The following is a 21,677-nucleotide window of genomic DNA, read 5'->3' as shown; positions in this document are numbered from 1 at the left end:
CAAACATCTTGATCAAGAAGGGGTTGTCCTAGCAGTGAACAATCCCTTTAAAAATTTCTATTGTCAAGCAGAGATCAACTTAGAAATTGATACAGAACGTCACTTTAATTTTTACTCCATGTGTCTCTGGAATAAAATGACGGAATGATTGCATGTATGAAGTTTGGTTAAAAGAGGAAGTCAATAAAAATAAAATTAGAAAAAAATAAAATAAAAAAAAATAAGTTTAAACCATGGCCTTTATTGATGCTCTTCATGGAGCGCTGTTTACATACACAACTCTGCGTTGCTTAAGAAAAACAGAAAAAAGTGCATATTACAGGAGTACTTTCTGTATGACCCCCCTCTGGCAACCGAGAGGGTAAATTATCGGTGCTGGAAAGAATCAGATAAAGTTCACAATGCGGCAAAATGAAGAGAGAAAAAAAAAAAAGAAATTACGATAAATTCTACATTTTAGCAATGACCCATTTTTTTTTTTTTTTTAGAGTTTCACTCAGATTATCAGCTAGTGTGGACACGTTTCTGGTATACCATGTAACACCATTCCTAACAGCTGTTCTCCGCACAACACAGCCATAGTCTGAGCCCTCATCACTATCAAAAGGCTCTGATCTCCTGAAAGCGGAGGTGGGAAATAAAAAAATAAAATAAATAAAAAATAAAAATATATCATTGATAATATACCAGTCATACATACATTAATATTCAGACTGTATGAATAGTGGGTTTATGCTCGGATGGTTGAAAAAGATTGCTCTAGAGAAATCTACATTATTCTACACATATTAAACACAAAAGAAGGGGTTAAAAAAAACCCTTTTTTAATGTACAAACATGAATAAAAAATTGATAAAAAAATCACTTTTGTACATAATGTATATGCAGAAAACTCTTAAATACAGGTTTCAGGAAGAAATATTTACATAATGTAGTAGCCTATGGAATGAACCACAGTCCTGGCGTCTGTACGCTTCTTTACTGTAATGCTGCAATCTCAACTATTGGAGAGAAATTCTTCAATGGTTGTAAAGAAAAAAAAAAAAAATGGCAGTATATTAAATATACAAGAAAAGGAGTGGGAAAAAAAAAATTAGAAGGGCTAACTGAAAACCGGGAGGAGCACGGACATTTTAAAAAGGGAGGAACACACTGGCATTTTAGAGAATGCCGAAAATTATCTTCAGTGTTGTAAAACAAAAATTATGTTAAAAGGACAAAGGATTGTCCACCTTTGGAAACTTTTTGTTGCTGTTTAAATTTTAGTCTATGTATTTGGGGCTGAAAACAATTTTTACAATTAGGTTACATTAAAATTTTTGCAGAGTTTCACTTTTACAGGATCTTTGTATCCCTGCACGTTCGACTGTGATGTAGTCATTAATTAGTTGAGGTAAAAAAAAGATAGATAAAAAAAAAAAGTTACAAACTTTCCATCAGACAAACAGTTAAAGGGGTTGTCCAACTTTGGGGACTGCAGACTTGTGAATCCTCACAGAGCTTGACTTGCATACATGTGGTCACGTCCAGACTAGACATGCACTACCTCGCTCAATACAAGCGAATCAAGAGATGACAGACAAGTCTAGTCGGAATGTGGCAGGAAGTCAGGAAATCATATACTTGCGATCCTGCTCACGGTGCATCCTGACAGTGCTGTGATGATTCACAAGTCTGCATTCACATTGAGTGACTGCAGACTTGAACCCTAAGCCTGAACAACCCCTTTAACTTTTTCTGCTGCCAGAAATAGACCATGCAGCACAAACTGTGCAAAAATTTTTAATGAAAACAAATTGTAAAAGTTATTTTTAGACTACATTACATGAAGAAAAAAAAAAAAAAAAAGGTGGGCAACCCCTTTAAGCCGGGATTTACACAAAGTAGTTTTATTTTTATAAAGCCAAAACTGGGCTTTGACCCCCCTTGCAAAAAACAGAATATATATATTATATATATTCTATATTTATACATATATATATTTAATTTTAAAGAAATAACTTCGCTATTTCGGCTTAATAAAAAAAAAATCCCATTGTGTAAACCGGGCTAAGAGCTACAGTTGTATTGGAAGAGAGAACTAAGCTAGACCCTTCTTTTATTTTTGTTTTTTTTTAATTAATATTTTAAAAAATACATAAAAATACAACATCCAATGTCTGAATAAATATATTTAACAAGTTGCAAGATAATACCTTATTTTACATGGAAAAAAAAAATCAACTTTAGAAATCTTGTTAAATAACTTCGCCGTTGTCATATATTTTCTTTTTGTCTTTTTTTTTTGTAACAAAATAAAACCTCTGAAATTACATAGAAAAAAAAAAAAAAGACAAAATATCTTTGTCAAGGGATAAGATAGTCCACTGAAAACGGATTCACAATTCCACTGTAAACATTAATAAACATTTAAAATAGTTGCATAATTCTGTGCTCTAAATTCCTGTAAAAAGTGGAAGACTATATATATATATATTTTTTTAATATTCTTCATGTAGTTTTCAGTCCACTACATTCCCTTACACAATGTATTTTGTCTTGCTTACAGCTTTAAAACTGGGCACTCGGCTGAATGACTTTGGCAGTTCTATACAATGCAAGTGCTTCCGAAAATTTACTAGGAAAAGAAAAAAAAAAAAAAAAAAAACATCAGGAGCTAATTCGCAGCTTTGTAGTAAAGTGCAGCTGCCGAGGTTGTCTGTAATAGCCTGCTGATGCTTATTGTATGCACTGCGCCTTTTTTATTTAATTTATTAATTGATGGGGAATATTTTATTATCATTTATATTATTTTTTGGGGGTAGGGGAGCGCCTTGAAATTTTATTCAGACATTTGTCAATTTTCTTAAAAAGAAAAAAACAGTTGTTATTTTATTTGGTTAAATAAAATAAGAAGCCACTGTGGCATGCTGACTGCTAGTCACCTATACCTAAATCAAAATAAGTAAAAAAAATAAATAAATAAGAAGAAAATACATATTGGGGGGGGGGGGGGGGGGAAACGAAACAAAACAAAAAAAAAAAGCAATCCAGCAGAGGAAATTTTTGAAAAAAAAATAAAAATTACTTGGCAATGTCAAACCGGTTGAGTGCTTTTGTGTGGGTGGATTAAAGGAAGGGGGGGGAGGATAAGTGTCCATGGCAGCAGACTGCTGAGGTGTAGGGCACATATCACCTGCACTCAAGAGCAAGTGTGTTCTGTGGGGGAGAAGACGATGAAGGGCTCATTCCAGTCTCAGAAGATGCAGATGACATGGATGCTCCTGTATTGGACACTGTTGAAGCAGAAGGGATGAAAAGAAATATATTACATAGAAGCAACAACTAAAAAAAAAAATTAATCTTCAGCTCCCAGTAAATCTGTATCAGTTTCCTGCATACAAGCACTCAGACGACATGCTCAGACGACACACCAAATGTACCTTCCCGATCTTTCTTTTTTAACCTCTTCCGCCGCCTGTCTATTGTAGCTACTTCAGATTTCAAAGACATGTAGTATTTTCTGATTTCCTGCAGTTTGTCTTGGAGAAAAACAATCTTTTCTGCCCCATTCATGTTGTCCAAATCACCTACAGAATACATGAAAAATACGGAATTTATTTAGATCATCAAATCAAAAGCACTTTAGCAGTTGTCAGGGGTTGGCCATGGCTGCTTTCCTTCCAGAAAAAGCACTGCTTTTGCAGGTAGGTGGTGTATGATATAGTAGAGCACACAGCCCAAAGCCAATATGCCTTCAGATCAAAATACCTTGCCTGTCAAGGGCGGACCCCCCAGCCAAAGTATTAAAGGGAACCTGTCACCCCAAAAGTTGAAGGTGAGCTAAGCCCACCAGCATCAGGGGCTTATCTACAGCATTCTGGAATGCTGTAGATAAGCCCTTGATGTATCCTAAAAGATGAGAAAAAGAGGTTAAATTATACTCAACCAGGGGCGGTCCCGGTCCGGTCCGATGGGTGTCGCGGTCCGGCGCCTCCTATCTTCATCAGATGACGTCCTCTTCTTGTCTTCACGCTGCGACTCCGGCGCAGACGTACTTTGTCTGCCCTGTTGAGGGCAGAGCAAAGTACTGCAGTGCGCAGGCGCCGGGCCTCTCTGATCTTTCCCGGCACCTGCGCACTGCAGCGGGATCGCCCCTGGGTGAGTATAATTTAACCTCTTTTTCTCATCTTTTAGGATACATCGGGGGCTTATCTACAGCATTTCAGAATGCTGTAGATAAGCCCCTGATGCTGGTGGGCTTAGCTCACCTTCGATTTTGGGGGTGACAGGTTCCCTTTAATTGGAGCCACTTGCCAGTAGAAAAATTGAACAAGTATTGGGCTACGTTTACACACTGTAGCCTTGAATCCCTGTGTTTTTTTCAGTTTCCCTGTACATCACAAACTTAGAGGAAAGAAGTGGTATCACCTGCAAGACCGCACAGCCAATCAAAAAGCCCCGTGCTTCACTTCATATGGATATCAAACAGGGATTTTTGTGTACTCACCGTAAAATCCTTTTCTCCGTGCCACTCATCGGGGGACACAGGACCATGGGGTGTATGCTGTTACCACTAAGTGAATATAACAAAATTAGCTCCTCCTCCTCTGCAGTATACACCTACCACTGGCTCTAGCCGAACCAGTTCAGTGACAAAGCTGATCAAACCCATTAAATACGGGTACATCATATCAAACCAAAAAACAAACATAGCCATCAAGCCAACAGGGTGAGTACTGAGTCCCCTAATGAGTGGCTCGGAGAAAAGGATTTTATTTTGAGGTGAGTACACAGAAATCCCTATTTCTCCTTTGCCTCATTGGGGGACACAGGACTATGGGACGTCCTAAAGAGGTCCTTGGGTGGGGAAACGACAGGACAGACAAAACCTCACGCACCAGCTGCCTAGAGATTTGTTACTGATGCCTGAAAGATCCGTCTTCCCAGGCTCGCATCTGCTGAGGCCCAAGTGTGAATTTTGTAGTACTTCGAGAAAGTGTGCTGACTGGACCACGTCGCAACCTGCTCCGCCGACACCTGGAGCCAAATGGCCCAGGAAGCACTCACCGAACCAGTGGAGTGTGCCTTAATCCCCGCTGGGATAGGCTTGCCTCTGACACGATAAGACTCCTGAATAGCCGAGCGAATCCATCTGGTTATTGTGGACTTGGAAGCAGCTAGTCCCTTCCTGTGGCCCACAGGAAGAGCGAATAAGGCTTCCATCTTGAGGAAGGACGCCGTCCGGAAGATGCATCTTCTGAGGGCCCTCACGAGATCTAGAGTGTAGAGAGCCATCTCAAAACGGCTCATTGGTGGCGGGCAAAATGAGGGCAGGACAATGTCCTTGTTAAAATGAAAGGAAGAGACCACCTTGGGTAAGAAAGAACAGGGATGGTTGGAGAACTACCTTGTTCTGGTGAAAAGTGAGAAAAGGAGCTCGACAGGAAAGAGCGGCTAGCTCCGATACCCGCCTGATCGAAGTCACCGCAACCAGGAAGGCGACCTTTCAGGAAAGGCGAATCAGAGAGACGTTCTGCAAAGGCTCAGACGGAACCTCCTGCGGAACACCCAGGACCAAGTAAAGGTCCCAGGCATCCAACGGCCCTCTGTAGGGGGATACCATGTGGTAGACCCCCTGAATGAAGTCTGCACCTGCAGCTTAGAAGCAATCCGGCACTGAAATAAAACGGATACGGCAGAGATCTGTCCTTTGAGGAAACTAAGTGCTAGGCCTGAGTCCAGCTCAGTCTGAAGGAACTGCAAAATAGTCGGAACGGAGAAGGCTAGAGGAGAAGGCTCGTGTTCCCTTCACCATGCAAAAAAACACTTTCCAGGTGTGGTGATAAATGCGCCCCGATGCAGGTTTCCAAGCGCTAAACAAACCACTTCTTGGGAGAACTCAACCTGGGTTAGGACCCAGGATTCAATGGTCAGGCCTTTAACCACAGGGCCATGGAGTTCTGGTGACAAAACGGGCCCTCGGAGAGCAAATCTGGTAGATTCAGTAACCGCCAGGGAGCGTTAACAATGAGCTAAACCAACTCCACGTACCACGCCCGGCGAGGCTAGTCCAGAGCTACGAGGATCATCGGAATCCCTTCCGCCTTGATCTTTCCTCGGAAGTAACTGACAAATCTGTTGGAGTACCTCCGGATGAAATGACCGCTCTCCCAGGCCAGACCCTAATGGCTGGGGAAGTCTGCCACCCAGTATTTCACGCCCGGGATGTGAACTGCTGAAATTATATACGTCACAACCGTGGCGTTGTCCGACTGTATTCGGATGGGGCGACCCGCCAGGAGGTGATGGAACCACTGGGGGAATGACTGAATCGCCTGGATCTCCAAGACATTGATCAGGAGAGGCGACTCCCGAGCAGACCAGCGCCCCTGGGCTGTGTGATGACGAAAGAAAGCCCCCTCCAGAGGGCTGGCGTTGGTGGTGACCACGATCTTTTCTACTGGGAGGAAAGATTTTCCACTGGGTGAGGGAAGACCGTAAAGTTCACCACCTAAGCGCCCGCTTGACCCGCGGAGACAAGCGGTATAGACAATGGAGAGAGAATGGATTCCTGTCCCAGGCCCCCTGTTGAAGGGCTATGACCTTATCTCGAGGGAAAATTACCAACCCTCGTGAGGTATGCAGGGTCATACTTAAAAAGGATATCTGCTGAGCCAGGACCGGGAAGATTTGTTTAACTATCAGCCAGCCCAGGTGAGAAAATGTGTCCGAAGCCAAACGGACGCCTCCGCGCAGGCTTGGAAAGACAGCCCCTTGCTCAGGAGGTTGTCTAGGTATGGAAGAACGACCACACCCAGACAGAGCAGAATGAACATGATGACTGCCATGACTGTTGAGAACGGCCTGGGAGCGGTGACGAGGCCGATGAGCAAAGCCATAAACTGGAAATGTTCCTCTCGGATGGTGAAGTACAAGAACCTTTGGTAGTGATGACAGAGCGGAGGGACTCCATCCTTAAGTGCCGGATCCTGACAAACTAGTTGAGTAACTTCAAGTCCAGGATGGGCTGTACCTTCCGTCCTTCTTCGGGACCACGACTATGCGAGTGGAACCCCTAGAAACCTCTCGCTTACTGGAAGTAGAATGACCGCATCTTGGAGTAACAAAGCGATGACTCAGTAGAAAGGCAGAGCCCACGCCACTGTTTTTTTTTTTTTTTTTGGGGGGGGGGGGGGGGGGGGGGGGGGACGACGAGAAGGGAAGAACCGTGCTGGAGGACGGGAGTAAGCTATCTTGTATCCAAAAGACACCAGGTGTCATGATCTCAATGGCAAGAGATCATAGCATCAGCATATATAGGAACTAGCTCTTGGAAGATGGAAACTGAGCTGACCATGAACTAAACCTAACGCACAACTAGCAGTGGCCGGGTAGCATGCCTACGTTGATTCTAGATGCCCAGCACCAGCCGGAGGACTAAATAAAGCTAGCAGAGGAAAATATTAGTCCTAGCTCACCTCTAGAGAAATACCCCGAAAGGAGACAGAGGCCCCCCACATGTATTGGCGGTGAATCAAGATGAAATAACAAACGTAGTATGAAAATAGGTTTAGCAAATTTGAGGTCCACTTACTACATAGCAGAAGACAGAAAGGACACTTTCATGGTCAGCTGAAAACCCTATCAAAACACCATCCAGAAATTACTTTAAAACTCTGGCATTAACTCATAACACCAGAGTGGCAATTCCTGTTCACAAGAGCTTTCCAGACACAGTAACGAAACTACAGCTGTGAACTGGAACAAAAATGCAAAAACAAACATGGACAAGAGTCCAACTTATCTAGTAGTTGTCTAGGAGCAGGAACAAGCACAGAGAGGCTTCTGATAACATTGCTGACCGGCAAGCAACTAACAGAGCAGCAAGGTTATATAGCGACTCCCACATCTTGATGGGAACAGGTGAACAGAGAAGATGAAGACACCAGTTCAATTCCACCAGTAGCCACCGGGGGAGCCCAGAATCCAAATTCACAACAGTACCCCCCCCTCAAGGAGGGGGCACCGAACCCTCACCAGAACCACCAGGGCGATCAGGATGGGCCCTATAAAAGGCACGAACCAGATCAGAGGCATGAACATCAGATGCATTCACCCAAGAATTATCCTCCTGGCCGTATCCCTTCCACTTGACCAGATACTGGAGTCTCCGTCTGGAAACACGAGAGTCCAAGATTTTCTCCACAACGTACTCCAACTCACCCTCAACCAACACCGGAGCAGGAGGCTCAACGGAAGGCACAACCGGTACCTCATACCTGCGCAATAATGACCGATGAAAAACGTTATGAATAGAAAAGGATGCAGGGAGGTCCAAACGGAAGGAAACAGGGTTAAGAATCTCCAATATCTTATATGGGCCGATGAACCGAGGCTTAAACTTAGGAGAAGAGACCCTCATAGGGACAAAACGAGAAGACAACCACACCAAATCCCCAACACAAAGCCGAGGACCAACACGACGGTGGCGGTTGGCAAAAAGCTGAGTCTTCTCCTGGGACAACCTCAAATTGTCCACCACCTGCCCCTAGATCTGATGCAATCTCTCCACCACAGCATCCACTCCAGGACAATCCGAAGATTCCACCTGACCAGAGGAAAATCGAGGATGAAACCCCGAATTACAGAAAAACGGGGACACCAAAGTGGCAGAGCTGGCCCGATTATTGAGAGCAAACTCCGCCAATGGCAAAAAAGCAACCCAATCATCCTGGTCAGCAGACACAAAACACCTCAGATATGTCTCCAGGGTCTGATTAATCCGCTCGGTCTGGCCATTCGTCTGAGGATGGAAAGCGGACGAAAAAGATAAATCTATGCCCATCCTAGCACAGAATGCCCGCCAAAATCTAGACACGAATTGGGTCCCTCTGTCAGAAACGATATTCTCAGGAATACCATGCAAACGAACAACATTTTGAAAAAACAGAGGAACCAACTCGGAAGAAGAAGGCAACTTGGGCAGAGGAACCAAATGGACCATCTTAGAGAAACGGTCACACACCACCCAGATGACAGACATCTTCTGAGAAACAGGCAGATGTGAAATAAAATCCATCGAGATGTGCGTCCAAGGCCTCTTAGGAATAGGCAAGGGCAACAATAATCCACTAGCCCGAGAACAACAAGGCTTGGCCCGAGCACAAACGTCACAAGACTGCACAAAGCCTCGCACATCTCGTGACAGGGAAGGCCACCAGAAGGACCTTGCCACCAAATCCCTGGTACCAAAAATGCCAGGATGACCTGCCAACGCAGAAGAATGAACCTCAGAGATGACTCTACTGGTCCAATCATCAGGAACAAACAGTTTATCAGGTGGGCAACGATCAGGTCTATCCGCCTGAAACTCCTGCAAGGCCCGCCGCAGGTCTGGAGAAACGGCTGACAATACCACTCCATCCTTAAGGATACCTGTGGGCTCAGAGTTACCAGGCGAGTCAGGCTCAAAACTCCTAGAAAGGGCATCCGCCTTAACATTCTTAGAACCCGGTAGGTATGACACCACAAAATTAAACCGAGAGAAAAATAATGACCAGCGCGCCTGTCTAGGATTCAGGCGCCTGGCGGTCTCAAGATAAATCAAATTTTTGTGGTCAGTCAATACCACCACCTGATGTCTGGCCCCCTCAAGCCAATGGCGCCACTCCTCAAAAGCCCACTTCATGGCCAAAAGCTCCCGATTCCCAACATCATAATTCCGCTCAGCGGGCGAAAATTTACGGGAAAAGAAGGCACAAGGCCTCATCACGGAGCAGTCAGAACTTTTCTGCGACAACACTGCCCCAGCTCCGATCTCAGAAGCGTCGACCTCAACCTGAAAAGGTAGAGCAACATCAGGCTGCCGCAACACAGGGGCAGAGGAAAAACGGCGCTTAAGCTCCCGAAAGGCCTCCACAGCATCAGGGGACCAATCAGCAACATCAGCACCCTTCTTAGTCAAATCGGTCAATGGTTTAGCAATATCCGAAAAACCAGCAATAAATCGACGATAAAAGTTAGCAAAGCCCAAAAATTTCTGAAGACTCTTAAGAGAAGAGGGCTGCGTCCAATCACAAATAGCTTGAACCTTGACAGGATCCATTTCAATGGAAGAGGGGGAAAAAATATATCCCAAAAAGGAAATCCTCTGTACCCCAAAAACACACTTAGAACCCTTCACACACAAAGAATTAGACCGCAAAACCTGAAAAACCCTCCTGACTTGCTGGACATGAGAGTCCCAGTCATCCGAAAAAATCAGAATATCATCCAGATACACAATCATAAATTTATCCAAATAATCGCGAAAAATATCATGCATAAAGGACTGGAAAACTGACGGAGCATTTGAAAGACCAAAAGGCATCACTAAATACTCAAAGTGGCCCTCGGGCGTATTAAATGCGGTTTTCCACTCATCCCCCTGCCTGATTCGCACCAAATTATACGCCCCACGAAGGTCAATCTTAGAGAACCACTTGGCCCCCTTTATGCGAGCAAACAAATCAGTCAGCAACGGCAATGGGTATTGATATTTAACAGTGATTTTATTCAAAAGCCGATAATCAATACATGGTCTCAAAGAGCCGTCTTTTTTTTGACACAAAGAAAAAACCGGCTCCTAAGGGAGATGACGATGGACGAATATGTCCCTTTTCCAAGGACTCCTTTATATATTCACGCATAGCAGCATGTTCAGGCACAGACAGATTAAATAAACGACCCTTTGGGTATTTACTACCCGGGATTAAATCTATGGCACAATCGCACTCTCGGTGCGGAGGTAACGAACCAAGCTTGGATTCTTCAAAGACGTCACGATAGTCAGACAGGAACTCAGGAATTTCAGAGGGAATAGATGATGAAATGGAAACCACAGGTACATCCCCATGAGGCCCCTTACATCCCCAGCTCAACACAGACATAGCTTTCCAGTCGAGGACTGGGTTGTGAGATTGCAGCCAAGGCAATCCTAGCACCAAATCATCATGTAGATTATACAGCACCAGAAATCGAATAATCTCCTGGTGATCCGGATTAATACGCATAGTTACTTGTGTCCAGTATTGTGGTTTATTATTAGCCAATGGGGTGGAGTCAATCCCCTTCAGAGGAATGGGAGTCTCCAAAGGCTCTAAATCATACCCACAGCGTTTGGCAAAGGACCAATCCATAAGACTCAAAGCGGCGCCAGAGTCGACATAGGCGTCCGTGGTAATAGATGACAAAGAGCAAATCAGGGTCACAGATAGAATAAACTTAGACGGTAAGGTGCAAATGGAAACAGATTTACCAAGCTTTTTAGTGCGCTTAGAGCATGCTGATATAACATGAGTAGAATCACCACAATAGAAACACAACCCATTTTTCCGTCTAAAATTCTGCCGCTCGCTTCGGGACAGAATTCTATCACACTGCATACTCTCTGGCGATTTCTCAGTGGACACCGCCAGATGGTGCACTGGTTTGCGCTCCCGCAAACGCCTATCGATCTGAATAGCCATTGTCATGGACTCATTCAGACCCGCAGGCACAGGGAACCCCACCATAACGTCCTTAATGGCATCAGAGAGACCCTCTCTGAAAGTCGCCGCCAGGGCGCACTCATTCCACTGAGTAAGCACAGACCATTTACGGAATCTTTGGCAGTAAATTTCCGCTTCATCTTGCCCCTGAGATAGGGACATCAAAGTTTTTTCTGCCTGAAGCTCCAAATGAGGTTCGTCATAAAGCAACCCCAAGGCCAGAAAAAACGCATCCACATTGAGCAACACAGGATCCCCTGGTGTCAATGAAAAAGCCCAGTCTTGAGGGTCGCCCCGGAGCAAGGAAATCACAATCCTGACCTGCTGTGCAGGATCTCCGGCAGAGCGAGATTTCAGGGACAAAAATAATTTGCAATTATTTCGAAAATTCTGAAACCCAGATCTATTCCCCGAGAAAAATTCCGGCAAAGGAATTCTCGGCTCAGATACAGGTGCATGACAAACAAAATCTTGCAAATTTTGTACCTTCGTGGCGAGATTATTCAAACCTGCAGTTACACTCTGAAGATCCATTGCAAACAGGTGGACACAGAGCCATTCAAGGAGAGAAAAAAAAAAAAAATAAAAAAATTTCAGCAGACTACTTATTACTCTCCTTTCTCAGCCAAGGATTTTAACCCTTTAGTGGGCCGGTCAAACTGTCATGATCTCAATGGCAAGAGATCATAGCATCAGCATATATAGGAACTAGCTCTTGGAAGATGGAAACTGAGCTGACCATGAACTAAACCTAACGCACAACTAGCAGTGGCCGGGTAGCATGCCTACGTTGATTCTAGATGCCCAGCACCAGCCGGAGGACTAAATAAAGCTAGCAGAGGAAAATATTAGTCCTAGCTCACCTCTAGAGAAATACCCCGAAAGGAGACAGAGGCCCCCCACATGTATTGGCGGTGAATCAAGATGAAATAACAAACGTAGTATGAAAATAGGTTTAGCAAATTTGAGGTCCACTTACTACATAGCAGAAGACAGAAAGGACACTTTCATGGTCAGCTGAAAACCCTATCAAAACACCATCCAGAAATTACTTTAAAGGGAACCTGTCACCACGTTTTTGGAAGATGGGATAAAAATAGCGTTAAATAGGGGCAGAGGTGGGCATTACATTAGTGTGTGTGTTATGCGTTTATTACCCACCTAAGTTGCCGAAATAACTTTGCAAAGTCTCCGTTTTCGCCTGTCAATCAGGCTGGTCAGGTCACATGGGCGTGGTGTCTTCACCCAGATTTGGCGTAGTTTTCCGTTGGTGGCGTAGTGGTGTGCGCATGCCCAAAGTCCGGAATCCTCTTCCAGGGGATTTAAAATAGCGCGGTGTTCGTTATTGCATTGGTGATCGGTGGGCGCGGCCATCTTCCTTTGGCCGCGCGTGCGCAGAAGCGGCGCTCTGCTGGCCGCGGCTTCAGGAAAATGGCCGCGGGATGCCGCGCGTGCGCAGATGGATATCGCGGCGGCCATTTTCCTGAAGCCGCGGCCAGCAGAGCGCCGCTTCTGCGCACGCGCGGCCAAAGGAAGATGGCCGCGCCCACCGATCACCAATGCAATAACGAACACCGCGCTATTTTAAATCCCCTGGAAGAGGATTCCGGACTTTGGGCATGCGCACACCACTACGCCACCAACGGAAAACTACGCCAAATCTGGGGGAAGACAACGCCCATGCGACCTGACCAGCCTGATTGACAGGCGAAAACGGAGACTTTGCAAAGTTATTTCGGCAACTTAGGTGGGTAATAAACGCATAACACACACACTAATGTAACGCCCACCTCTGCCCCTATTTAACGCTATTTTTATCCCATCTTCCAAAAACGTGGTGACAGGTTCCCTTTAAAACTCTGGCATTAACTCATAACACCAGAGTGGCAATTCCTGTTCACAAGAGCTTTCCAGACACAGTAACGAAACTACAGCTGTGAACTGGAACAAAAATGCAAAAACAAACATGGACAAGAGTCCAACTTATCTAGTAGTTGTCTAGGAGCAGGAACAAGCACAGAGAGGCTTCTGATAACATTGCTGACCGGCAAGCAACTAACAGAGCAGCAAGGTTATATAGCGACTCCCACATCTTGATGGGAACAGGTGAACAGAGAAGATGAAGACACCAGTTCAATTCCACCAGTAGCCACCGGGGGAGCCCAGAATCCAAATTCACAACAACCAGGTCTCTGACCATTCCTCGTGAATGACGGAGAGCCAGATATGTCGAAGTAGGAGTAGAGGTCCGCCTACCCTCTGGAGTCGAATGGATAAGACAGTGAGTCATTGGGCCGAAAATCTGTGGGACTTGTGTCCCTTAGATCTAGTTTGCGTGGTTCGGCCCTTCCATGATTGGCTGACTTTAAGCGAGACCTGGGTACTCCTGTCCCCACGAGTGGAACGCCCTGAGCTGGCAGAGGTGGTCACCTTGGCCCAGCCAGAAATGCTACGAAAGGACTGGAAACGCGTCTGTTGTTGACAACGAAAAGAACACCTAGTCTTTGCTAGAGAGGGAATTTACTGTTTCCTATGTTAACAGATAAGCTGATCCAGCTTCTTACTGAATAAACGGCAGGTCTGGTAAGGCAGAGACGTCAAAGACTTTTTTGGATGTAGAGTCCGCTTTGCCATTCCCTGAGCTACAGTGCCCATCAGGAGGTGATGGCATTTGCGGCTGTAAGCGCAGCACAGCCGTGTCTAGGAACACATGCCACAAATATTCCCCGGCCGAGGAGATGTGATTGGCTAGTTCAGCTGCTTCCTGAGGAAGGTCACTGTCCTGTATGGTCCTGCTTAGGGTATCAGCCCAAGAGACCAAAGCTTTAGATACTTACACCACAGCAAAGAGGGGGGAGAGTGCTAAGCCCGAAACCTCCAAAAAGAAAACCAAATGGGCCAGGTTCTATGTCGGCCCATGGGTCTTTAATTGAGGAACCATCTGGTAAGGACAGAAGGGTTTTCGAGGCCAAGCGGGAGCCAAGCAGATCCACTGGAGGGGATGCTTTCCATTCCTTCCGCAATCAGGGGAAAGGATTATCTCGCCCCTGACTTGCGAAGCTTTTGTTCGGTCACTCTCTGTGCTGGCGAACTATGTCCTAGCCTTCCGTCTACTCACTCCGAGGTCAGAAGAGGAGAGAAGGACAGTCTGTCTTCCTTCCATCGCCAATGTTCATCAGGGGCGATGGGGAGTGAGCTGCATGGACACGGTAAATGCATCTGGACATCCAAGGGGCTAACTGTCCAAAGATGATTCAGTCTGTTGGTCCGGCGCAGTGAAAACAGGGGCGGTATGAGCCTGGGTGCAGAGGTGGGTAGGTGAAGGCGACACTCCACGTTCCCATCTGTTGCTGGTGTAGGGAGAGCGGTACCCTGAAGGGATCCGTTGCCCTTGAAGATCACAGGCACGCCCATAACAAAAAAACGGTGCAGGAGGGGGTACGTGGAGGTAACACTCCGTGTTCCCGCCTAGGTTTGGGGAAAATGAAACCCTTAAAGGGGTCCGTCACCCCTCTAATGTGAGGTGAAGGAATCCTTTGAGACAGTCTGGCGAAGGCCCCCGGATAGAGGTGGGGCTGTATCTCTTTGCCAGTGATGTCATCGACTGTGACAGCGTTGAAGTCCGCTCAGGGGGGCTAGGTAACCTTGGTTTGGTAGCGGCGGAGGGCTTCTGAGCGCAGCCGAGATCACATTCCCTGCAGGGTGGGATACTATGTCCCCATGGTAACAAAGTCTGGCAGGTAGTACATGAAGTGTAGTACACTGTAGATGTCTTAGGGAGTGACATAATGCACTACAGTATGCCCCCTAACTTCTTATACTGTTAACATCCTCCAATAGGGAGTGTAAAGGAAACGCAGGGAAGGGCCAATGTGGGCTGATGTGTCTGCTACAAGGTCAGGGCACTTACCCAGGTCAGCTGCCCGTGATTGCTGCGGATCCGTTGCGTCCCCTTTAATAATGCCCTGGGATCTGCTTGTCGTCCCTTCAGCATTACGAAGGGTGTATGAAGATGGCCGGGTGTATGAAGATGGCTCTCGGGAGTTGCATGTGCGAAAATCTCGCAGAGAGTGAGAAGCGCCATTTCGGGGGCGTGGCTACGGGCACGACTTTATCCGGCGGACGGAGCCTCAGGATTGCTCCATGAATAGGCCCAAGCCGGGGCCTAAAGTACTGCGGCCGGCAGGAGCGTTACACGGTGGGGGAGGGGAACGCCACAGGGGCCTGGGCGACGTCCTTACATCCTTATCCCATCAAGTCACACCAGCCGCAGTCATCTGCCAGTGACCAAACGTGTGCACTCGTCCCCCCGGAGCAACTCTGCTGCAGAAGCCCCCCGCTGTCCTGGATTCCCTTCGCATCCCGGCATGGGGCTGCCACGGTGGCTGCCTGGCTTCAGCGTGGACGGTGTCTCACAGAAAACTGGAGGATGAAGTGCATGAGTTCAGACTGCTTCGTATGCAGGTCAGCTGCTGCAATACTATGTCCCTGCTGTGTACATTGCAGGGAACCCTCCATCCATCATCCCGTTGACTGCGAGGTGGAGAGGGACCGTCCGCCTCATTCCATTGCCGCTGTTTGTCAGTGGTGATGCAGTGGGGGCCGCACGGACACCATAAATGCCTCATAATATCCTAGGGGTTAACTCCCCTAGGATGGAGCAGGCTGTTCATCTGGCTGAAATAAGCCTGACGCAAAAAGGGGGTACGTGGAGGCGACACTCCATGTTCCCGTCTGTTGTTTGGGGAGATCGGTGCCCTGAAGGAACCAGTTGCCCCTAAAGAGAGCTCAGGCATGCCTTGTAATGGTGCAGGAGGGGGTACGTGGAGGCGACACTCAATGTTCCTGCCTGTTGTTGGTTGAGGGAGATCGGAACCCTGAAGGATAAGAATGAAAAAAGAATAAAAAAGTAAAAATGAAAATAAAGAAATTGTGGTCTGAATAGCAGACCTATGTGCCTCCTACAGACACTAAGCATGAACTGGTTCGGGCTGGAGCCAGTGGTAGGTGTATACTGCAGAGGAGGAGAAGCTAATTTTGTTATATTCACTTAGTGTCAGCCTCCTAGTGGCATAACAATTTAGGATACAAAGCACACTCTATAGAGAATTATATGCAATATATGATTTTTATTCACATATCATTAAGGGAGCAGAAATGGTGTAGTATGTACAGTAAGCGACCGAACTTTGACATTTCGACTCTCCCGAGTCTTACTCATAAATTCGCTGTGAAAATGGTATACTATGTAGATTTGCACAGATCTCCTAAGGGATATGGGGGCTGCTGCTGGTAAGTAGTAACGGAGGTTATAGATAGATTTGGACAGTGTCCAGTTAGGTTGGGGACCCGATAGATGATGTGTCTCAGCAGTGCTCCCGTGCCTAGCTGCTGGTGGCGTGGTGTATACTGCAGAGGAGGAGCTAATTTTGTTATATTCACTTAGCATCAGCCTCCTACTGGCAGCAGCATACACCCACGGTCTGTGTCCCCCAATGAGGCGAAGGAAAAAACTTGCATATGAATGACGGTACAAAATTTAAAAAAAATGTATTTTTGTTTTCTATACGAAGCACAGTATTTTTGCATACGCTCATGTAAACCCAACCTTAAATGTGTTAGTCAGTCTTGGGCACTTGTATTACTGCTACCTGACCTCAGTACGTTCAGTTCCTGTGTAGGAGATATACATGTATATTATATATACACACACGCCACTCTTGTCAGGTTCAGACAGGCATATTTCACTATCTGTCGGACTGGCTGCAGATCTCATATATGCCTATGTCAAGTGACACGTGGTCAGTCCAGGTATGGTGGTCTGTATACAAACCATCTGAAGCTTGACTTTCTGGGCAATTTCTCCATATGACAACATCAGAGGATCCACCATTCAGAAAAACTGCTATCTATATGCCTTTGTAAAATCAAAAAAGATTTTGCCTTTTGTCCCCATACGGCACCCTTTTTATGACGCACATAAATGTGATCATCATAAAAAGGGTGCCCTATGGGGACAAAAGGCGAAATCCACTGGGAGGCAGCGACTCCTGATTTAACAAACAAATGCCATTTTTGCAAGAGACAGTTAATCATCCAAAAATAATCTGTAGTCCCTCCTCCCCTCCCCAGCATAATCTGGATAGGCTGGGGGGTCTTGTGAGACAGACTGCTCAACTGATCATTCCGGCACCTTCCAACCAGTTTTTACCTCTCCCACCCAGTCTCAAGTGATTCCATATTTTTGATCCTCCAATTTCATGGATTGCTAAAACTCCTATCTGTCCTTACGATCACAGACCATGTACTTACTGAGCTGCAACGTCCACTTGTACGTCCTTGAAGAGTGCTGGTGTTTCTCTCGATGCTTATCCTTCTCCAGATCTTTTGTGTGTGGAGATGTGATTCTTGCTGGTGATCTCATGATCTTCTGAGGCTTGGAGACATTGACATGTTTCGCTGGAGAACACTTGCTGGCGCTGTCCACGGCAGAGAGGTCTTCACTGTCACTGCTTTGCCCTGAAAATGAAACAGTTCCAATAATTAGACATTTCATAATGTGGTGAAAACACAAAAAATGACTGCAAAATAGTACAAGCCGTTCATGAGATGATACATGTATGAGCGACTCACCGATTCCATTCTTCTCGGTTTTTGATGAAGTGTTTAGTCGCTTTGGTGTACGCTTCTGCTTCTTGGCTAGTGCTCCAATGTTGCTGTCACTGATCCGTTTGTGGCCTGAGAGTTATTAAAACACAAAAATGACACCAATGTGATCCAATCGTAAGAAATAGTGACACTTTAGCCCATTGAATAGTGTCAGATACAGCAGGTAGCTCCAGAGTTGCAGTACCAGACAACACTATAGACATGAGTGGCACTAATTCTATGGACAACTAACCCATCAAACTAAAATTTTCTTAATTTCAAATAACCAATTAAATTTCATAAGGAGAGAACTGCTTTACGGCAGCAGAGAAAAAAAAGGGGTTTTGGGTGTGGCGCAGTGTGGGGGACAACGCAGGGTGACAGCAGACGGGAGGAAGGGGGGGTCCGCGAAACGACAGCAGGTGGGAGGAGGGGATGGGGGCACAGGCAGACAGCAGACCACTGTCCCAGGAACCATACACCATGGCCACCATTAGTGTACGCCAGGATAGATTACCTTTATCCCGCATCTCTGCTTCTTGGGCGGTTATACTGCAGTTGCTAGATGTGGTGCTGGCTTCAAAGCCATTAGCGGACTCGCTCTCACAGAGGCCTTCTTGTGACTCTTCCGCCACACTGTCCACTTCAATGGTGATGTCACTCTCGCTCTTTATACTGTGAGACTCATCATGGCTCAGTGCAAGGGGAGAAGGCTCAGAATAAGTATGAGGTGGGAGGACGGCTGGTTGCAGCGTGGGGGCAAGTACAGTTTGTGTGTCTGGCTCTGGCTTCGTTATTACCGTGTCTTCCACCTTGTCTTTTTCATCAAAATCGTCTAAATCCACTTCATGACAAACCAGAGTTTCAGGTCCAATCATGGGCATTATATCTTCCTGCTCGTTCCTGTATGAAATCCCTGTGATTTCCGTCAGTGGCATGTCATAGTCCTCCGTCCTGGTGCTCTGCACGTGTTCTAGCTCCGCGGTTAGAGAGGGCATTTCCTCATTGGCATTCTGGACCTGCTCTTCCTTCATGGTGTTGATGGGCTCCAGCGCTTCACAGCTTTCTACCAGTTTCTCCTCCGCAGTAATGATAGGCAGCTCTGGTTCGCACTCTGTGCGCAGCTTCTTTTCTGGGGTGGTTTGCTCCACAGGTTTCCTTTTACATCCTTTCTTCTCCTTCATCTGTTGATCATCTGGAAGCTCCAATTCCTTTGGAACAAGGTGAAACTCCCTGCTCTGTAAGGAGGCAAATGACGGAAAGTCTAACGCCTCGGGTTCTACTTTGGGCTCTACCTTGGGTTCTACCACGCTATCTTCTATTGGAACGTGGACGCTTTTTATGGTCTCTGTACAAGGCTCCTTTGTTTTGCTTCTTCTTCCTTTTTTTGGCAGATTTTCCGCATCCTTGACTTCAATGATTTCCTCAGTTTGCTTGACGTAACTCTGAACAATTTGTTCGCTTTCCTCCACCTCTTGCTGTAAGGTCTCTGCTGGATTTATTGGGCTTTTTTCCGGATCGATGGTGGTGCAAACAACTGGGGATGCTTCTTGCTCAATAATGGTTTCAACCAAGCTCTCTGTTTGCTCGATCACCTTTTCAACCGTTGGTAGAATCTCCTCATTCACCGGTGACTTTTCAGGAGCCTCCTCCAACTCGCTTTCCGAAGTGGATGAATCTGGGATCAGAGTTAGCAGTCATTACACAGGATAGTCTCAGGTAGATCGATATATTTATTTGACTGCAGACTGCACATGTATATGGTCAGGGATAAGACATGAACTCACCAATTGAACATCTATCGGAGTCGTACATTCCCGAGCTCCTCCGCGTCCTCCGACGAGCTGCTTAAAAAGCATAGAAAGCTAAGTGGACAACACTTAAGAGTAAGAACTTGTTAAATAGGTTCCTAGAGGTGGCATCTAGCTGCTGGGACCTCAATAATCATGAGAAATTTACAGGTAGAACAAAGAATCGAGTCCGTTCATTTGTGCTCAATGCTTTCCCACCAACATCTGCTGCATGGCATCAGGACACCCTGTACAGTGTCGACGGAGCTTCTCCTAGCACCCACTCAATGAAAGAAACACAACTAGGATGACATTTGTGTGATGTCCATTTTTTCCCCCCACCACAGACAATTTCATCTCAATGGGTACAAAACAGGACAAGTCTCTGTTTTTACTCAGACCTTTGGTTAAAAAAAAAAAAAAAAAAGATTAAATAGAAACTTTTTAAAGGTTCTAAGTGTAGCATAAAATGCCACAAGACCCTGATTCCAGGGAGGTGACACTTATTAGGCTGTGTCCTGTAGCTTCAATACTTAGTGATCATCTCCTGCTGATAAAACACTTGAGGACTAGGAATTATGTGCCAGGCAGTCCACACCCATAACACTGATTGGCAGCTTGCTGACAATGTACACATGAAACTGCCATTAAGGAATGTGGGCGGTGTTAAACACAGAGCAGAAGACTTCGCTCTACTACATCTACATTAGATAAAACTGGTATTCTATGAAAACCACATCAAGCAGCCCAGAAAGTGGAACATCCCTGGAATCAGGCACTATGTTATGCTCCTCTCAGATTTTATAGCAAAAACCTGATGACAGATTCCCTTGAAGAAGTCAATAGATTTATTTATAATGAAAAACACTGACAGTCCTAACTGTAAAAACTGACATGTGAACAAGTCCTTAGACTGATTTGACCTCTTTAGTTGCTGGCGCACTTACCTTCCAGTCCATTCGACAAGAAGTTATTGTCGGGCAGGCTGTTCCTCACAAGTTTATTGGCTGCTTTACTCTCACTATTTGGGGTCTTGGGCAGAGCACAGGCCACATTAGTCTGCAGAGTCGACTTTAAGGGCGGTCGTCCTCGCTTCGTTTTGTGTTTCTCCTCATCTTTCTTTTCATCATTCTCATCTTTATTCTGAAAGAACAAACAAGTTTACTTTTCCGTGTTGTGCAACAGCGATCCCCCTCACCCCGAAAAATTAAAAAGATTAAAAGTCATTTTAAGTTTTTTTTTTTTTAATAATTCAATAATCTGAAGAAAAAACAAACAAACAAAAAAACAACTTTGTAATATCTCTGATCAGAGAAATCAGCTTCTTTCTCCTCCTGGACTGATCTCATTCTCAAAATTATCAATTCTTGGGTAAAATTGGTCTTCAGTGGATACAGACTTTCCCATTACTGGGATAGTAGGTGACAGCTGGTGCTCATAAAGTTCTATGTAGAAATGTAACAGTTGTTTCAGGAGAACTTGCAGCAGAATGTCTGTCTGCATCTATTGCTCCCCTCCTCCATAGAACTTTAGAAGCCCAACTGTCATCAATCTCAGTAATGGCAAAGTCTGTACACTGTAGACAGATGATACTTATAAATTGAGAATAAGCAGATTTCTCAGATAAATTATATTACAAAGGTTCTTAATTTCGCAAGAATTACTGATTAATGTAAAAAAAATTAAATTGAGGTCATGCTTTAAGCATCTAATTTACTTTGGACTAGTT

General features: G+C 45.6%; 1 protein-coding gene across 3 annotated transcripts in view; it reads right to left on the bottom strand.

Moving 5' to 3' along the window:
- Nucleotides 1-225: 225 nt before the first annotated feature.
- The window catches only part of ARID4A (AT-rich interaction domain 4A), a 99,195-nt gene continuing 77,743 nt past the window's right edge, over nt 226-21,677 (bottom strand). For 2 of the 3 annotated variants that reach the window (XM_077264983.1, XM_077264991.1), the window contains exons 19-25: nt 20,896-21,091; nt 19,946-20,005; nt 18,676-19,836; nt 18,144-18,248; nt 17,823-18,029; nt 3,423-3,569; nt 226-3,275 (exon numbers count right to left, since the gene is read on the bottom strand). In XM_077264983.1, the coding sequence (XP_077121098.1) occupies nt 3,172-3,275; nt 3,423-3,569; nt 17,823-18,029; nt 18,144-18,248; nt 18,676-19,836; nt 19,946-20,005; nt 20,896-21,091 (1,980 nt within the window). In that variant the 3' untranslated portion in view covers nt 226-3,171. The remainder of the gene's footprint in view (nt 3,276-3,422; nt 3,570-17,822; nt 18,030-18,143; nt 18,249-18,675; nt 19,837-19,945; nt 20,006-20,895; nt 21,092-21,677) is intronic. The other variant, XM_077265001.1, reaches the window with a different exon arrangement.

Source organism: Ranitomeya variabilis, chromosome 1 (genome assembly GCF_051348905.1).
Source record: "Ranitomeya variabilis isolate aRanVar5 chromosome 1, aRanVar5.hap1, whole genome shotgun sequence".
Lineage (NCBI taxonomy): Eukaryota > Metazoa > Chordata > Amphibia > Anura > Dendrobatidae > Ranitomeya > Ranitomeya variabilis.
This window is presented reverse-complemented; position numbering and strand designations above follow the sequence as displayed.